The following is an 18,159-nucleotide window of genomic DNA, read 5'->3' on the forward strand; positions in this document are numbered from 1 at the left end:
GTTATGATGAAGTGCCTACATGTGTACACGATGTAGTTTTCGAGGGGATTTTAACGCTGCAATCAGCACAAGTCAAAAAAGGTCGCCGAAGGTGAGCCGAGGGGAGATATAACTCTATAGCTCTGGTCTCGGATGAACATGGACATGGACCCTAGCCTTGGCAGCAGTGCCACCCCAATGGTAAATCCACTGCTGCTGCACTATGTCCCAAATCATCCGAAGAACACGTTGCCCTGCTGTTGTTGCTACGTGATCGCCATGACAATTCGTCAATTGTATTTTTATTGAGCAAAGTATTGACTGGCTGGCGCATAAGTTACACACACATTTACGCCTCCCATTCTATATATGTTCAATACCGATCCGAGGTAAAATTCATATGTTTCTGTAGCCAGAGCCAGCCACTCCCTTTGCATTTGTGCCAATGTTTGTTATTTGGTTCATGTTCCCCAGACATGATTTGACTTATTCTGCCAAGAAGTGTTTTATTCATAATTTGAATTTTATACTCATCGCATTCCTGAGGGCCGGACCCATTTAAATATCTTATGAAAATCCATTTGGACATTGAAGCAACCCGAGATAACACCATGTACCAAATGCTTGGAAACCCCTAAATCTCGCTTATCTGGCTGTAGAGCGACATTTTTAAAATTTTGAAATGTAGTTTCGAATCTCAATGATGTGGCTATACGCTATTTGTCTCTTTCGACACTTAACTCCACCTCTCTTTCCCTCTAAATATTTCTTCACTGTTTCTTCATTTAATATGCAAGAGGGGTTTGGCTTTGGACATGTAAAAATCTCTGCACAGGAAAAAATAATAGTATTTTGTACTAATTACTAATTACATTTATAACTTTTTTAGTACGAACACAAATTGTCGATACTTATAAATTTATAGGGGTTTTTTTTTTTGTGAGTTAAAAGTAAATAAAAATATTTTCATTAAACATTTAATTTAAAATTGCAATTTAAAGGATTATTATAGTATTTAATAACAAATAAACCTTACACTATTATAAATTATTTATTTAGCTAAAAAGCTATAACATATATTTATTTTAATTATTAAAAGAAAAATGATTTTAGATTTAAAGACCTTATATTTCAATACCAAAAAAATATACCATTTCACATGTCTAATCTTTTTTTCCTGTGTGGGCCTTTTAGGTGCGGATGGTTTCAAATGATTTCGGGGAACACTACTGATGTTTCCCCATTTCCCACTCCCCAATATGCCGGAGTGCAAGTGCATAGGATAGCCATTAACCCCCGAGTGCCCCTATTAACCCCGGCGACACAAGACAGAAGACGGCAACCAGCCTGCAGCATCATCATCAACCTCAAATTACTTCCGCTGCAACATTCTGACGCGGCCAAAACAATTACTTGCCACATGTGTGTGCAATCTGCGCGGCCAATCTGATGGCCCAAACAGGTACTGAGAGGGCCCGAACGGCCTGTCGCTATTCCATCGGCGTAATTAGCGCGCCGCCAGCAAGAGCGGAAATTCCAGGCAGGAAAATCGCCTCGGATGCGGAGCATAACGATTTTCTTTACTGATTTTCCACACACACACACTCAATTATGACTGGGCAATCCTGTGCAGAGGAAAAAACAAAAAGGCAGAAACCAGTCGATCGACACCGGATGGTAAACGCCGGATTGGGCGGTCTATTGGGCGGATTGGAAACTGGGAGCTGGGGCATCTACTACTTCGAAGCATGGCGAATGGCAAACGACCATCCGCGGATGGGACATTCTGAAAGTTTTGTCATCACCTTGCCAGGAAATGGGAACCGGCTCCATAGATGCCCAGTGCTGAAGCGTGGGGAGCTGGCGATGTGAAACCCGTTCGGACATAAATCATTTTTGGGCCAGGCCTGGTTTCCGTTCTTTAACGCCCTTCAGTGTAACTTTTTTGGATCTTCTAAATGTCATAAATAATAGTTTTTCTATGTTTAATAATTTGTCTTGCAAAAAACATGTTTAGAAACTTTTTTTAAGTATTAAGTCAATCAATGTTAAATATTAATAAATAATATTTATATAAAGTATAATGCTAATTATTTATAATTTTTATAGGCAGATATAATTCTTGTGACTAACAGACTCAAATACTTTATAAGTATTTTAATATTTAACAATACCTTATACAAAATCAAACAGAGGAAGTGTACTAAAAAGAGAAAGCTTATACTATAACAAGCTTGACCAGCATCTATATTTCTATTAAATGTAATATGCATGACAAAGTGGTGCTCATAAAAATCCATTTTTTCGAAGTGTAAGAGGAAAGTTGACTTCTTGCAGTAAACTTCCCCTTTCGGCATTCCGGGGAACTGATCCCCAACTGAACTGAGCCCAGTGCATCGAGAGCGGCAAACATTTTGGCGCAGCTGTTAATCCCAATTAACCGCAATTAATATTATACAATTTGTATGGAAAGCCAAGCCGATCGCTGGGGGGAATTGGAAAGGGGAGGCCCAGAGAGGACGGCCCTACCAAACCCGACCCACATTTGCCGCTGCAAACCTTTATTTTTCGGCTTGATGTGCGGATCGGTTGTGTGCGTGAGATGTATGGTATATGGTATAAAGAACCATACCATTCCAGCATTATTGGCGACCCCGATGCTGGCCACCCTCTGCACCACCCGGTTCACCACAAACGTTGCCACTTTAATTGTTTTTAATTAACGCAAACGCAAACGCTTTCGACTTCGGCTCGGCATAAACATTCCAATTTTCCCAATGCTTTTACTGAGCGATCTCGACTCTCCGATATGAAAAACTTTCGTCATCGTTTGACTTTAATATTTCTCGGCTGGCAGGCTGTTGCTTCTATTGAATTTGAAATGATTTTGAAAGCCAGCAGCAAGTGGGGTGCGGTCCCCTCACGAAGTCGTATCAATTTACACAGGGAATATTTTTCCAAGCTCTTTCTGTCAACCACCGATTTGGATTATGTGTTTCAATGTTACTTAATTTGTTGATTTAAAGAGCTGCTAAGCAAAATTATTATTTTCTAAATTACTCATGGCTCTTTAGATTAACTTTTAAAATGCCAAATTCCATACGCTTTCACATTTCAAAATCAACTTTTAGCTTATTAAATTTAATATAATATATATATTGATTTTTTTTTGTTTAAGTCAAAGCTCATCATTGCATGTTAGACTTAATTTCTTAAACAAATAAATATGTTCCGCTTTACTTTTTGCCTTACTGTCACGTGTTTGTTTATTTCATATAAGAAAAAAATATTTACAGGGTTTTTAAAAACACTGTTTTTCTTTTTTAATTTTTTTGGTTTTTTAAGAAATAAGCTAACCCTAATTTTCGTACGTCGAAGTATATTTTGTTTGTTTTTGTGTACAAATAGCTACATTGAATTCATCACACCCATTGCGGGCTATTGAGAGACATGAGGAGACAGCGGGCACTTCTTGAGATGCCGTTGAGTGATGCATGCGGCGCTTCATAAAAACTGTCAATGATTCACATCAGTCCGTTGGTGACCCCGCGGCCATCAAGGGGTTAACTCTCGCTCTCACTCTCGGGCAGACAAGTAAAACAAAATAAAAATTATAAAAATGTGAGGGAAGTAGGAAACTTAACCTAAAGCCGGGGTGGGGCCATACCTTTTTCTTTGCTCTGCAATTATGCAAGATCACTGTCAACGCCGTTGACCTTACATTTGTGCCGTCCATCGCTTGTGCCTTTGACTCTGACTCTGACTCTGGTTCTGAGTCTGCGTCTGCCTCTGATTCCCATTCGTGGATCTTAACTTATTATGCTCTGTGGCGTTTTCCGGCCCAGAACCTTCGGCAGCATAAAAGCAAAAAACAACAAACAGGCGAAGAAGAAACAACAGCTCGTCCGGCTTGGATTTATGTTTGTGGAAGGAGCTTCAAAACAAAAATAAAAAGTAGGAACGGGGGGATCGAGAGAGCAGCTATAACTCAGTGGTAATCCGATGCGATGGCTCAGCTTACCAAAGTGACTGACATATGGTGCATAACTTAACCCATCTCCACAACACCACCACCACCACCCACACTTGCTGATGTTGCAAGTGCCCCCTTCACTAATTGCATTATCTCTTGATCCACACAATGTGGCAAAAGGGTAAGAGTAGGGTCCCCTTCTCATTCTCATCTCAAGCCATCTCATCCAATCCCACAACAGCTGGTGCAATCTGCTTCTTTCGTATTTTTGGCCAAGTCATAAACAACACATAGCTGTTGGCAAGGAAAAAGATACATTTTGGGGGAACGCAGGCTGCACTGCATTCCCTATGATAACAAAGAAATTAACAAAAAAAAAAGCGGGAAGCGAAGAAAGTGATACCCTGGCTAAGTAAATGCTTTTTTTTAGATTTTATCTTGCGAACATTAAATTTTGATCCGTTATAATTAATTATATAGTCATAATATATATAGCTTCGTTTTTAATAAGTCCAAAAAAACTTTAAAAAATTCTATAGAGTACTTCCTGAAAAGAAAATCCCAAAAAACTGATTAATTTTATTTTTAAAGATATTTACTATCAACTAGTTTTGAAATTGAATTTAACTTTTGAAAATATATTTTGTAAAACTCTAACTGTCGACCGAGAAATTAATTACTACATACATAATCATCAAAATATTTTGTACTAGTTTAAAGGTAATTCTAGTTATACGTTTCCAGCAGCTCGCTACACCCCAAGTCAGCAGTCCAGGGTGTTTGGCTGAGGACGCATGCGTCATGGGCAACAAATGGGGCAGTCCGGCGCTGCCGCTGATTGGGCCAACACTTAACCTCCGCGGACGAGCGAACGCCACAAAACGAGGCAGCGAGCCGAAGCACCGCGAAATCCGAGGCAGATTCTCTCTGGATGATAGCAAGAAGGCCCCCATTGGCAGCCTCCATTTTGGGTGGTGATGGGGGGTAGTTCGCATGCAAATGAGCCAAACAAATGTGCACAAATGTTCAACAAATCAAACAAAACAGAAACCAAACGAAACGAAACGAAACGAAACAAAACGAAGGAGAACCAAATGTATACAGACAGACAGACAAAAAAAACGGCAAACAATAAATACATTTTAAACAATCGGCCTGGCCCCTCACCTCGCATTGTGCTGTCAGATTTTATTTCCATTTTCTCACCAAAAAGGAAAACTTGCAGTTGCATACGGTCGCCCACAGCTGGAAAATGGAAATGGAAAATGGGAAATTTTGTGGAGCGATGGGAAACATTTTGGACACAGGAAATTGATTATTATTTATGATTACCAGCCCCTTGCCCCCCTCCCCCTCCTCAGTCCTGGCCATACGTGAGAATCGGAGTACAGAATACAAAAGTTCCCCCCAAAAACAAAGGCCGCCAAAGTATCTTAGAGATGCAGTAACAGTAGCATGCCCAAAAGATAAATGCAATTAAGAGGGAGATCTGAGAAATGCTGGTGCCTCTCAAGTGGGCTCTCCATAATTACAGACATGAGGCTGGCGCATGCAGCTCAGCAGCTCAAGTGGTTTTCCATTTTCCAGCTAAAAGGACATGGGAACTTTCGTGCGTATGCATCCGCTGAGAGCGTAGCAAAACGAAATATGGCATGTCCTTTATGAAACCCGATACTTTCCTCCAAGCAAGGAGAAAGCAAATTACGAACCCGAGACGTGGGCGAGCTCCTTACCTGCCAGCCGGTTCGTATGGTCTCTCAAAAACTCAAAAATGTGTTTTTTTAAGGGCCAGACACTCGACTCGACTCGGCTTTACAATGGGAAATGTCGCGATCCTCGACTGGCCACTTAGCCGGTTCCTGTTTCGCTAGAACTTAAATCCCAAAACAGGATACCAATGCTCTTATTTTCTTTTTTTTTTCTTTTCGATAGAAAAACCCAATTCATTATAAGCCCAGGTGCGCAGTTGCTAATTATTTTCTGTTTTATTACCGCCTTATCAACACGATAAGTAGTAGTGATTCATATGAATGCAAAAGGTGGTTTTTGGCGATTCCAAAAATACTCTCTACATCAGCTATTCGTTAAAAGCAGTTATCAATTTAAAGTGAACCACGCTCATGGTCATGTCCATTGATCGTATCGTTGCCATAATATGTTCAAGTTTACAGCCCGAATGAATCCCAAAGTCTCATTATTTATGTTAATGGATCCCAACCCAGCTACATTCAACATGGCTCAATTCCCACAGGATCGAACCAGTTCTGTAAAAACTTAAGACAATTCGATCAGGAATTTTTAACCGAACGAAACAATGCACTTAACATTAAACCGTGAATATTGTTCACAAACATTCAAATTTTTTAATTTGCTATCAGCAAGGTTGAGAAGTTAAATACCAAAACCAAAGTAATGGCTAACATAAAAAATGCTCTTGTCTCATTAAAATTATGAAGGCTCAATCTTGGAATTAAGTTTTAATTAGGAATATTAATAAACTATAAAAGTATTATTAAAAGTATATAACGAACAGAAAATTCTATTTTTTTAACTTTAAAATGCATAAATATGGAACTAATGTTAAAAATTACTTTTAATTTTCTACATTTTAAAGAATATAATTGATCATCCTTTGTAATTTATTTATATATTAATAATATGCAATTTTAATTTTAAATTATATTTAAATAAAACATATGACAAAACAAACAACTGAATGCAAGTTAAAATAATAAATCAGTTTATTAAGAAAACAAAAAACAATGCAAATTAATTCACATTTTGTAATAAAAAAAAGAACCAATCGATCCTTATACTCATGTTATGGGTGAGTAAAAGCTGGGGTTACCAACCTCTGAACCCTTGTAATAGGCTCACTAAAAAGGGCAATAAACAGCGACCGATTTGGCCATATACCACCGTAAACAAGGCTGTAACGACAACTGCAACGAGCCAAAATTATAATTTATAAGCTGGTTTCCCTGTGCCAAGCTCAAAACACCTGCACAGGTCGACTCTCGCCATCTCCCTTTTACCTGTGGATTTGCCATCTCGTTCTCGTTCTGTGTTGCGCATGCGCAGCCGAGTACTTCTACTTTTTCTGCCTTCGCTTGGTGGCTCTTATTTAGCTGGCCTGTGTTTTTTGTCTTCTTTTTTTGCATGAAATAAAATCTCACGGTTCAGATGCGTACAGAGTTGGCCAAAAAAAAACAAAAAAAAAAAAAAAGGAAAAAGCAAAGGCAAAGAGCGAGAGGGGGAGCAGGTGGTAGGAAGTCTGGGCAAAAACAAAACAAAAAACACAAAACCAGCCATACTATAAGTCGGTCGCAGAGGGGAGACATGCATGTGGGTTTGTTTTTGCAAGCAAGACGTAAAACACACAGCCAGTAAAGAGCGAAAACTGGTTTCTGCAAGCTCTGCGAGACAGCCAGCAATAGAACAGAAAATTTGAATAAACACCGCTGCATCGCCAAAAGTTGTTGTCCTTTTTAACGAGGCAATCCGTGCCTGACTCCGAATCCGAATCCGTATCTCTATCTGCGTATCTGTGTATCTGTACTTCATTCATATTTCGAGATGCTTAATGGGCCCATTGGCTGGCTGCTCTACCTGGCGCAGGTAACCCATCAGGTAGAAAAGGTCTATGGCTGTGTGTGTTTGCACTGCTCATGGGAAATCACGCTGGCCGGGAAACCTGTTGTTGTTCCCTTTAACCAGAGTGAAGGCGAAAAAGAAGAATCTGAAGCTGTAGCTGTAGCTGTAGCTGAACAGATGCACGATAAGCGAAGGGATCGAGAGATACAGATAGCACTCACTTCCTCCCCGGCAACTTCTTGCTGAATGAATCGAATCCCTTTTATCAATCTTTGTCTGAGGCCCCCTTTGTCCCGCTCCCATGAATGATGCCTCCGAGCCCAGCACCTTGCTATTTCGGTATCTGCTGCATTGCTATCGCAGATACAAATATTAGTGTCTCATGCTGATACCTAGAACTCGGCACAGTTATTGTTCAGTTAACTGAAATGCAGGCCAACTAGCCTACATTCATTTTCTGCAAAATACTTTTCGCTTACACATTTTATTAAATTTTATCTCCATAACATTGTTATCGCAGAAACGTATTTCTTGGCACAGTTGTTTAAGAATGGTGTCAAACATTTCTGTAACAGTACTCATTTTTATGGCTTACATGGTTTTAATTCTTCCAAACATCTTTTAGAAAACCATTATATAAAAATTGATATAACAATTTTATACTCCATAAAAATTATAAATTGTGTTCAAGTTGTATGCAATGATTAAAATTCCAAGCTTAGTATATTTTCACAATTTCTATTCAATTAGCATAATAATGTGTTAATAATAATCTATAATTGAAATACAAACTTTTAAAGGTTTTAAACCTTTTAAAATGTTGAATAGATCCGATACTTATTGATCGACTCAAAGATTCCTTTCGTTAAACTAAAATATTGTTTTTCGTATCTCAAAGTCCCCACAAAGTGCCACTTTTATGTGACATATTTCGGTTCCAATAAAATTGTTTAGAATATGCATATATGTTTGTGTTTATTTAATATTTTCCAGTTGGCGGTTCGAGTTACCGAAGCTAGACTGTGTGGTGCAAAACAGCTTACCTTTCATATCGCCATGATCCACATAGCCGGCATTGCTGACCGATGCGGTGGTGGTGGCTGCTAAAGAGCCGAGGATCAAGATCAGCACCGCCGACAGAGTGAAGCGGAAGCGGCTCCACAATCCTCGCGTTATCCTCATGATGATAATCCCAATTCCGGGACGGATTGCTTATTTTTCACCAACTGTACAAACACGCGAATCGCGGCAGATTTGTTCGTTTACTTCGAATTGCTTTTTGCAGGCGGCGGTGGGCGGATGCAGGGGGATTGTGGGTGGTGCCTAGTCAAGCGTGGACGACGCTCCTCCTTGCCCCATCTCAAAAAGCCAGACTTTGGCCGCCGCGTAATAACGAATTTTCTGCTTTACGTTTTGACCCGTTGTCTGCTACTTTTTGTATTCTCGAAATGAGCGTGCAAATTGTAATGTGGCAAAAACAGATAACGCGAATGATCGCGCGGGGGCGATTATAAAAAAGCTAAGGCCAGTGCGAAATAAAAACACTGAGCGATCACTTACACTCACTAATACACACATACACACACACACACTGTTGGCCGAAAAGCTTTGCTCTTGTTGTACAATAAAAACAACTGTGATTCCCTTTTATTCCCTTCGAATTGCACTTGATTCTTGATATTTATGCGTAGAATATCAGATTTTGATATTTTTTCTATAAGAAATCCATCATAGTTAGATGATTTTATTCACGTCGTTTCTTCGCATACCATTCCGATCTTTTTTATGAAATTTTATGATGTTTTTGAATAGAAACCGACCCACGGGCAGCACGTTTTGTAAAATTTTTGAAAAATTTACAGAGTGACTGTTGCGGGCTGCTTATATAGACTTTATTAATGTTGCAGCAACATGTTGCAACAAAAATCGATACTACCGCTTGTGGAGTAAGTGGGTTGGTAACTATCGATTGCAGTCGAAATTGACTGTTTTCCACTGGATTTCTTTTACTTAACTATAATTGAAAATCGATTGCCTCTAACATATATTTATTTACGTTAACGTTAGCCCAATTCATAAAAAAATGGTTTTTTTGGTTTCTTGGTAAGTATATTTTTAAAAATCTTTTGTGCATCAGATGAAGTTACCGCAGACACAAGCCGTGGTTGAAATCTCCGATCCCAAACGAGAAAAGACACAAGCCATTTCTTGTTTGGGCAGTATATTCGAGTTCAAGTTTTTAGGAACCATGTATTTTGGATCCCTTGATTACCAATAAATAGGTCAAAGGTGAGGCAAGCCCGAATTCTTATATTCTTTTTTGTCATTTTCTAACTCAAAAAATTTTTTAAACAAAAATATTTTATTACAAAAGTATGTACTCTACGATTAACGGATATAATAAGGTTAATTTTAATTTGATATAATGGGATATGACACATAACTTCAACTCAAAGAAACCAATGTTAACAGATAAGCCAGTTTTACTACTTATGCATATACATATAATGTCATATTATGCATAATAAAAGTTTTATTTTTATTATTCTAAGAAATTTATTAATTCCCAGAAATTCCAAAAGCGTGAAATAATTTTGCAACATGTTTAAGGAATAACAACGAGATAAGATGACTTTGAAAGGCACCTTTTAGCATTAAGAAAACTATTTTTTGATTAACATAATTTATTCCCCTTTTTATCAAACTTGTATTTATTTGATTTATCTTTAACTTAAAATATTTTCTCATCAGAATTTTAGTCTTATAGAATCGTTACGTAATCCTCCTTGTTTAATTACATTTTGAATTAAATAACACTCGAAATTGTTGTATTGTTGAATAATCTTTTCATTAATATTTTGTAGCTTAACATGTTCAAGAAGTTTAAAATAGATTCACAAATTTGTATTTATAGTGGAGTGTCCCGACTTATGGATACCTTGTACTTTGTTAATTGATTTTTAAATAATAAAGCTCGGCATTTTATAAAGGGAAAAACATTCATGACGGCACGATGACTTTAATATCTAAAATACTTGTTTGACGTGTATAGGTAGATATTAACCAAATAATATATATCTTTTCATATTAACTTTTTATGCTGGATAACATACATCAGTTAGATCTAGTTCACAGAAATTAATATTTTTAAAAATAAAACAGTGAATGCTAATAAAAATCAAATAGACTAGAGTGTCACTTCGAAAACCTGCGTTATCTGCGGTCTCGAGTCTAGAGTTTTTAATATAGAATTGCGCAGATTTGATGGGCAAAGAAACATTTAAATATTAATCCCCCGGCAAGCTGCTCACCTAGTCGTCACCGTAACATGAAGATCGTCATATGGGGAGTCGTGGCTATAGCCTACCTATTTATTGCCACTGAAAAAGGATCGGCCACCTTGCACGATAATGCTTGTGGAAAGCGTGACCCAATGGGTCCGAAGATTGCTGGAGGTCAAGATTCGGAAATACGGGCGCATCCATGGATGGTTATGGTGATAAGTAACAAACCTTGTGGCGGCTCGCTTATTAATCCTCGTATGCATTAGGATTGATTACGTTATTTTCGCTTTCAGACAAAACAATTTTATTTTTTTGCAGGTTATGTTTTGACGGCAGCGCATTGCATATCCATAAAAGATATGTATGTGCATTAATTATATTTTGTCACACATAATTAAACGAGTTTGTTTGCAGGAAGGTTCGCTTGGCCGCAGATGGCTTAGGTCCTAGCCTAACAAAGGCCTTTGAGGTTGAAGTCGATATGAAAATTATTCACGATAAATTCGTCTATGCCGGAAACACTGGGTACGACATTGGTCTTCTTCGAATGGCTCGTTCGGTGCAGTACACAGGTAAGTAAATGTAGTACCAACGATAAGTTCTCAACTGAACCTTTTATTCTGTAGATTATGTCAAACCAATCTGCCTCCTCGTCGACGAGCAAGAGAAGCCCGTACAAACATTTACTGTCACCGGCTGGGGCAAAAATCAATTTGGTATACGGAGCCATATCTTACAAGAAGCCACCCTAAACAACGCGGATCTTAGGAGATGCAGCTTTAAATTTTGGAACTCATATGTTTTATTCGAAATATGTGCCGAAAGTACGAAGAGCGACGCATGTGGTGGAGATTCTGGTGGCCCTCTAAGTGCCCAGCGAAAATATGATGAAGAGGAACGGGTTTTTCAGTACGGTATTGTCAGCCATGGATCTCCACAATGTACTGGCATTGGAATTTACACAAATGTAACGCATTTTACGAACTGGATTTTGAGTGCTGTTGAACTATATGGATTCGACGATGTCCAGGGGTGCACCCTTTATCATGTATAATTTTTTTTTAAAACTTTCTTTCCCAAGTGAACACAAATTTTTTCTACATCTTAATTTACATTTCATTTCACATTTTGGAATTTTCAAGTAACAAAAATAATTGGTATCTCTCATCAGATAATGATTTCTTTTTCTAACTTTAAATTTTAGTATTATTTTTGTAACAAAAATATATATTAAAAAAAAAAAAACTGTGCATCAAACAGTCAATATATCTCGTTAATAAAATTGTTTTGTTATGTAAAGCAACGGTATTTTCAATAGTTTTCTTCCTTTTGGAAAAAAAAATCCGATTGGGGCAATTCCCTCTAAAGCCGAGTAAAGCCGAGTAAAGCTCAAATACATTTTCACAAAAACGTAATCAAAAAATTGTTGCACATTTAAATAAATTGGTGGAAATTTACTAAAAATAAATGTAATGCAATGAACCACATGTTTTGGTTATGTTGGTACTTAAACATTAATGCAACGACTTCTTTGGCTCGGTACATAAACGTTTAGCTGGCTGAAGTTTATATGTAGAAATTGCCCGTCGCAAAGTGATAAGCTCTGACCGATAAGACGACTAGAACTGCGACCGGCTCAAAAGCAAGGCTACCTTAATCGCAAGCACCCCGAGTTCAACCTCAATTCCACTTTTACACTTTAAGCTTTCTTATTATATATTTATGTATCAATTAAATAAATGATTTAATATCAGCTTATCTGTCTTTATATATAAATAAACCCCGCGAAAAGTTGATTATTCGGTCCATGCAACATCATGAAGGTAGTCATAGCGGGAATAGCGGCTCTAGCCTGTCTATTTCTTTCTACTACAGAAGGATCGGGGCGCTTATTTGAAAACAATTGTGGGACAATAAAGGACTCGAGCATGGGACCAAAGATCGAAAATGGCCGAAATGCTAATGAATTATCCAATCCGTGGATGGTTGCGGTGTTCGTGGGCAATGTATCTATGTGTGGAGGCACTTTAATTAGCTCTCGTATGTATAGAAATTTGATGATTATTGTATGATTGTATGGTGAAAACCAAATGTTCCTTTATTTCGCAGGTTTTGTTTTGACGGCATCGCATTGCATTGATATGAATTATATGTACGTATACGCAAAACTTTTTTTAATAAAATAAATTCCAGAATCTCTTTTCGCAGGAAGGTACGTTTGGGCGAATATAACAAGAAGAATTTGGAATGCGAATGCGTGGGTTCGATTTGCACACCACGGGCCATCGATATAGATGTCGATAAAAAAATTATGCATAGGGATTATGAAGGCAACATAAATGACATTGGTCTACTTCGCATGAAAAATGAGGTGACATTCACAGGTAATTAAGACGATATAAACAATATGAACATTCGGAACTAAACATCTTATCCTTAGACAAAATAAGACCGATTTGCCTCCTCGATAAATATCCAGAGGAACCCATTGCACATTTAAAAATTACCGGTTGGGGTGAAAATGGAATTGGTGAGACACAACCCATCCTACAGGAAGCCACCGTAGAAATCTATGAACGTAAGTGGTGCAAAAGGAAATTGAGCATGGATCCCCTTGATGTGTCAAGAATATGTGCCGGTGATACCGGCGAATTCAGCTCCGACTCTTGTAAAGGAGATTCTGGTGGGCCGTTGTTCGCATATGTAAACGAAATTGGACGGACCGTCCAGTTAGGTATTATCAGCAAAGGCATTAACAGCTGTTCAGGCCTAGGATCTTATACAAATGTCACGCACTTTATGGACTGGATTTTAGGTGCAGTTGAATACTATAAAGTTTAAAGTACATAGAGCTGGGCCGATTATCATTAGTAATTAAAATTTTATATGCAACCGAAGAAATACAATTTGAATGCATTGTTTTTTTTATTAATAAAACAAAAAATTCTTCTAAGAAGTCTTGTCATCCAGGGTGCATTTTGGGGTCCTGATTACATATTATTGTGTCGAAGCTGGCCACCAGACCGATCCCTTTTTTTTAAGTTATTTTAAAACTAAATTTTGTCATACTAAAATATAAAATATATATAAAGCACATTTATTTAAAAATTCTATATTATTAGCTCTACACTTCCATATTTAAATTAAAAAAGAACAATATTTAATGTGTGCTTATAATTTTCTGCATTCAAATCGAGAACATTTTTCTTTTTTTAACTTTTTTTTAAAATAAGCTTTACGCAGGAAAGATACTTAACATAAATATCGGTCTTAAACTTTCTTCGACATATTTATTCGTAATCAGAGCCCCAATTTATTCCAAACCCGAGATAATCGATAGAATTAAACTATCTTGTTCTTCTATGATTTTCCTCCTAAACGAACATTTAAATTTACTTTAAATAGTGGAGGATTTAATTTTCGTTAAGACTGTTGAATTTAGGAACTATAAAACTTTATAATCGCATAAAGGGTTTCAAAATAGTGAAGACCAAAATTCAGATGCATTGTTTTTGGATACTTCTTTTCGAAATTTAACATGAAGTATATTTTATAAAGGAATGTTTAACACCAATAAAAAAAAAAACATTTTGTGGGCGCTTGAGAGGTGCTAATTCAGTGACTATATATGTTTGAGTACAAAAATAACTAAAAAAAAACAAAGTTCAAAAAAACTGATAAGAATTATAACAAGAAAGGAAGCAAACTTCGGCAAGCCGAAGTTCATATACCCTTGCAGCTATTTCAAAAACTAAATACTCTTGAAAACGTTAAAATTTTGCGTGTATGTTTAAAAACATTGAAGCTATTATGATTTGCAGCTTAATTTTGATAGTTTCTATGGCAGCTATACGATTGTTCCTATGGGAGCTATATGCTATAGTCGTCCGATTTTGTTGAAATTTAAACCGTTATTCTGAAATATTTAATCATTACTATATCTCGAAGAACTAAAAAAAAAATTAAAAAACACCAAAGTTATAATTTATTTTTATTTTTTTTTTCGATTGTTCCTATGGGAGCTATATGCTATAGTCGTCCGATTTTGATGAAATTTAAACCGTAATTCTGAAATATTTAACCATTACTCATATCTCATTAATCATATCTCGAAGAAATTAAAAAAAATTAAAAAAACAGCAAAGTTATAAATTTTTTTATTTATTTTTATGATTGTTCCTATGGGAGCTATAAGCTATAGTCGTCCGATTTAGATGAAATTTAAACCATTACTATATCTCGAAGAACTAAACAAAAATTAAAAAACACCAAAGTTATAATTTTTTTTTGTTTATTTTTCCGATTGTTCCTATGGGAGCTATATGCTATAGACATTCGATCCGGCTCGATCCGACTTATATACTACCTGCAATAGAAAGACAACTTTTGGGAAAGTTTCATGCAGATAGCATTAAAACTGAGAGACTAGTTTGCGTAGAAACGGACGGACAGACTGACAGACGGACAGACGGACATGGCTAGATCGACTCTCCTAGTGATGCTGATCAAGAATATATATACTTTATAGGCTCGGAGATGTCTCCTTCACTGCGTTGCAAACTTCTGACTGAAATTATAATACCCTCTGCAAGGGTATAAAAAAAACAAACGAAGATGGCACGGCTTAGCAACAAATGCAGACTTTTCGGACTAACAGCGCTTTGATTCTGATCAATGACATCAATTTATATTGTACAATCTATGTTGTATAATCTGTAAAGTGCTAACATTTTTTTATAAATTTTCAGCCATTCAGATCTTAGCATCCCTGGTTTGGGGAATTCCCTAACTATATTGCTGTGAACCTGTTGGTATATTATTCATGTATTGATGCGGTCACACTAGTTGATTGTTGAAGTGCACAAATAAAACAAAAACTCTAAACAAACCCAGCAATTTAGCCAATTTAATGCCGTTTCTTTTTAATTTATAAAATACCGCCAAGAACACTTAACAATGAGCAAGTTTGCGAAATTTAATGGCAATGACGAGGACGAAAATGAAATCGAGCAGAAATATGCTCACATATTAGGTGGGTAAAGTTGCCCCCGGCGTATGGGTATTATGAGATTTTTTCTTACCAACGTATGTACATAGATCTGGAAAATCCATCGGTATTGGACAACAGTTCTGGAAAAGCCATTCGCTGCAAGTGGACAGACGAAGAGGTCGAATTCTTTCTGGGAATTGTACACCAAATGAAACTGCAATCTCCACTGCGAAAAGCACGCAATGAAAAGGTGTTCAAGGTGGTATCCAGAGCAATGGGCAAACGCAACTGTCCCAAGACCCCGAAGCAGTTGAAGATTAAGTTCCAACAGTTGCGGAGGCAGTATGTGAGGTGCAGGAGGAGTGGCGGCGAGCCGTTCGAGCACTTCGAGGCAGTCCACGAGTTACTGCAGGGAAACGGAGACTCCGATCTGGAGGCGGAACTGGAGAGTGACTCCGATGGGGAGGCCGACGAGGACCAGTCTATCCAGATTTCGGAAACCGAAGGAGATGGTAAGGGGAACCGCACAAATGGTCTTCTATTAAATATCCGTTACTCAATTAACCCATTGCAAGGTATATACATAAGCCGCCAGAAAAACATCTAGAAGGTGGCTCCATCACGATAGATAAAAGCCCCAAATGCGGCATTTCTGCTTATTGACTAAGCCACCGAAGTGGAAATGAGCCTAATCTAATAAATCAATCAAAAAGAGAACGACGTTGTCTTCGATTTATTGGTTGCACTTGGGCTAAAAATTTAAAGAAGTTTCTTAAAACTGAGATTTTATTTCTACTTTAAACAAGGTGAAAAGTTTTTTTGAACACTCACCCTACTATAAAACTTCCTTAAGCCACATTTATCATATCGAAAACATTACAAAAGTCACTAACAAATCGCACTTCGTTTGCAGATGCCTTGGACGCCTCTTCTTCGTCGATTAACATAAATGCCCGTTGCAAGTGGACCGAAGGCGAGGTGGACCTTCTCCTAAATCTGATCCACTCCCTGGGCCTGCGGACTGCTTTGCTGCGAAAGCGCAATGCGAAGGTCTTCAAGCTGCTGGCCAAGGAGATGGCGAAAAGAAACTGTAAAAAGGGTGCGGACAAGCTGCGCATCAAGTTCCAGCTGCTGCGACGGATGTACAACAAGGTAAAGAATGGCACCGGCGAAACTTTCGAGCACTTTGAGGCCATGCGACAGGTCCTGGATCCCACGGAAGAGGAGGCGGCGGCCGCGGAGGCTGAAGCGGAGGCCAATCTGAGTAGCGCCAGTGATAGTGAGGAAGATAGTGAAGAGGAAGAGGGTGATGCCTCACACAAAAGCGGAGGTAATAATGTTCAAATATAATAAATAATTCGAAATAATCTGAAAACGACACTTATTAATTCAGCTCACTTTTGGACGGACGACGAGGTGGACTCCTTTCTACTCATCATAAGGGCAAATGGCTTCTTTCAAGCATTAGATGGCTCGAGGAAACGTAACTTTCAGACCCTAGCCCATATTTCCAATATCCTGGATAAGCAAGGCATTAAACGCACTCCCCACCAGCTACGCAATAAGCTGCGATTGCTCTATAAGCGGCATCGAGAGGCCAAGGAGCACGGATTGGAGAATGTACGAATTTTGCCCCGCCACTTTGAGCTATACGATGACCTTGTTCAGGCGCCGCGAGAAAACAAAAAGAGTGTCACTCCCAGGCCCATCCGCCACATTAAAACTGCCCTTAACAAGCCAGCAAGCAAACAAAACCTTCTGCTGGATAGTGATAGCGAAAATTCCAGCTCTACCTGTGATCTTCTGCGAGCCGCTGCCGACAGCGAGGACTACGAGGATGCACTGGAGATGGAGGTGGAACCAACGCCTATTGAAGCACTCTCTGCCATTATCGAGGGCCAAAAGCAATTGCTGGCTCAGGTCAGAACCGCCAACGAAAGCTTTCTGCGGCAGCAACGCGAACAGCAGCAACAATTTCTGCTGCAAGTTTCCGATCTGATGCGCCGCGATCGAGAAGAGACCCTACGCAGGATCAACGAAATGCTGCCACCAAAATAATTGAGTCCCAAATCAAGCTTCTAAAACTTTTATTGAATTGAATTCGAAATTATTGCAAAAAGTTGTCCATTTTTATATGTATTATATGTATGTATTCTTTATTCATATCGTGTGAGTGGTATTTCTGTGACAGTGTCATGTGTTCTTTCCTCATCCATTGTGAACAGAAGTTTGGTTGGAGTTACTCGCAATTCGCAATTGTCTACGATTTATCTAGGTTTTTGTATAAGTATATACGTAATTTTGAGAAATTTTCTTTGTTATTTGATATGCTACATTTT

At 38.1% G+C, this 18,159-nt stretch overlaps 3 protein-coding genes across 3 annotated transcripts; all 3 read left to right on the top strand.

The window, feature by feature from the left end:
- The first annotated feature begins 10,837 nt into the window (after positions 1-10,837).
- On the top strand, positions 10,838-12,012 carry LOC128254947 (serine protease grass-like). Its single transcript, XM_052984342.1, has 4 exons — positions 10,838-11,085; positions 11,149-11,191; positions 11,245-11,402; positions 11,457-12,012. Exons 1-4 carry the CDS (start codon positions 10,875-10,877, stop codon positions 11,882-11,884), a joined length of 840 nt encoding a protein of 279 aa, XP_052840302.1. The 5' UTR covers positions 10,838-10,874; the 3' UTR covers positions 11,885-12,012.
- A 623-nt stretch (positions 12,013-12,635) lies between these two features.
- Positions 12,636-13,758, top strand: LOC128254946 (serine protease grass-like). The gene is made up of 4 exons (XM_052984341.1): positions 12,636-12,870; positions 12,940-12,982; positions 13,039-13,214; positions 13,271-13,758. Exons 1-4 carry the CDS (start codon positions 12,648-12,650, stop codon positions 13,669-13,671), a joined length of 843 nt encoding a protein of 280 aa, XP_052840301.1. The 5' UTR covers positions 12,636-12,647; the 3' UTR covers positions 13,672-13,758.
- A 1,840-nt stretch (positions 13,759-15,598) lies between these two features.
- On the top strand, positions 15,599-17,979 carry LOC128254938 (uncharacterized). The gene is made up of 4 exons (XM_052984327.1): positions 15,599-15,862; positions 15,928-16,332; positions 16,734-17,150; positions 17,214-17,979. The coding sequence occupies exons 1-4, from the start codon at positions 15,787-15,789 to the stop codon at positions 17,876-17,878; spliced, it is 1,563 nt and encodes a 520-aa protein (XP_052840287.1). The 5' UTR covers positions 15,599-15,786; the 3' UTR covers positions 17,879-17,979.
- Positions 17,980-18,159: the final 180 nt, after the last annotated feature.

The sequence above is a fragment of the Drosophila gunungcola genome (assembly GCF_025200985.1).
Source record: "Drosophila gunungcola strain Sukarami chromosome 2R unlocalized genomic scaffold, Dgunungcola_SK_2 000006F, whole genome shotgun sequence".
NCBI classification, from domain to species: Eukaryota; Metazoa; Arthropoda; class Insecta; order Diptera; family Drosophilidae; genus Drosophila; species Drosophila gunungcola.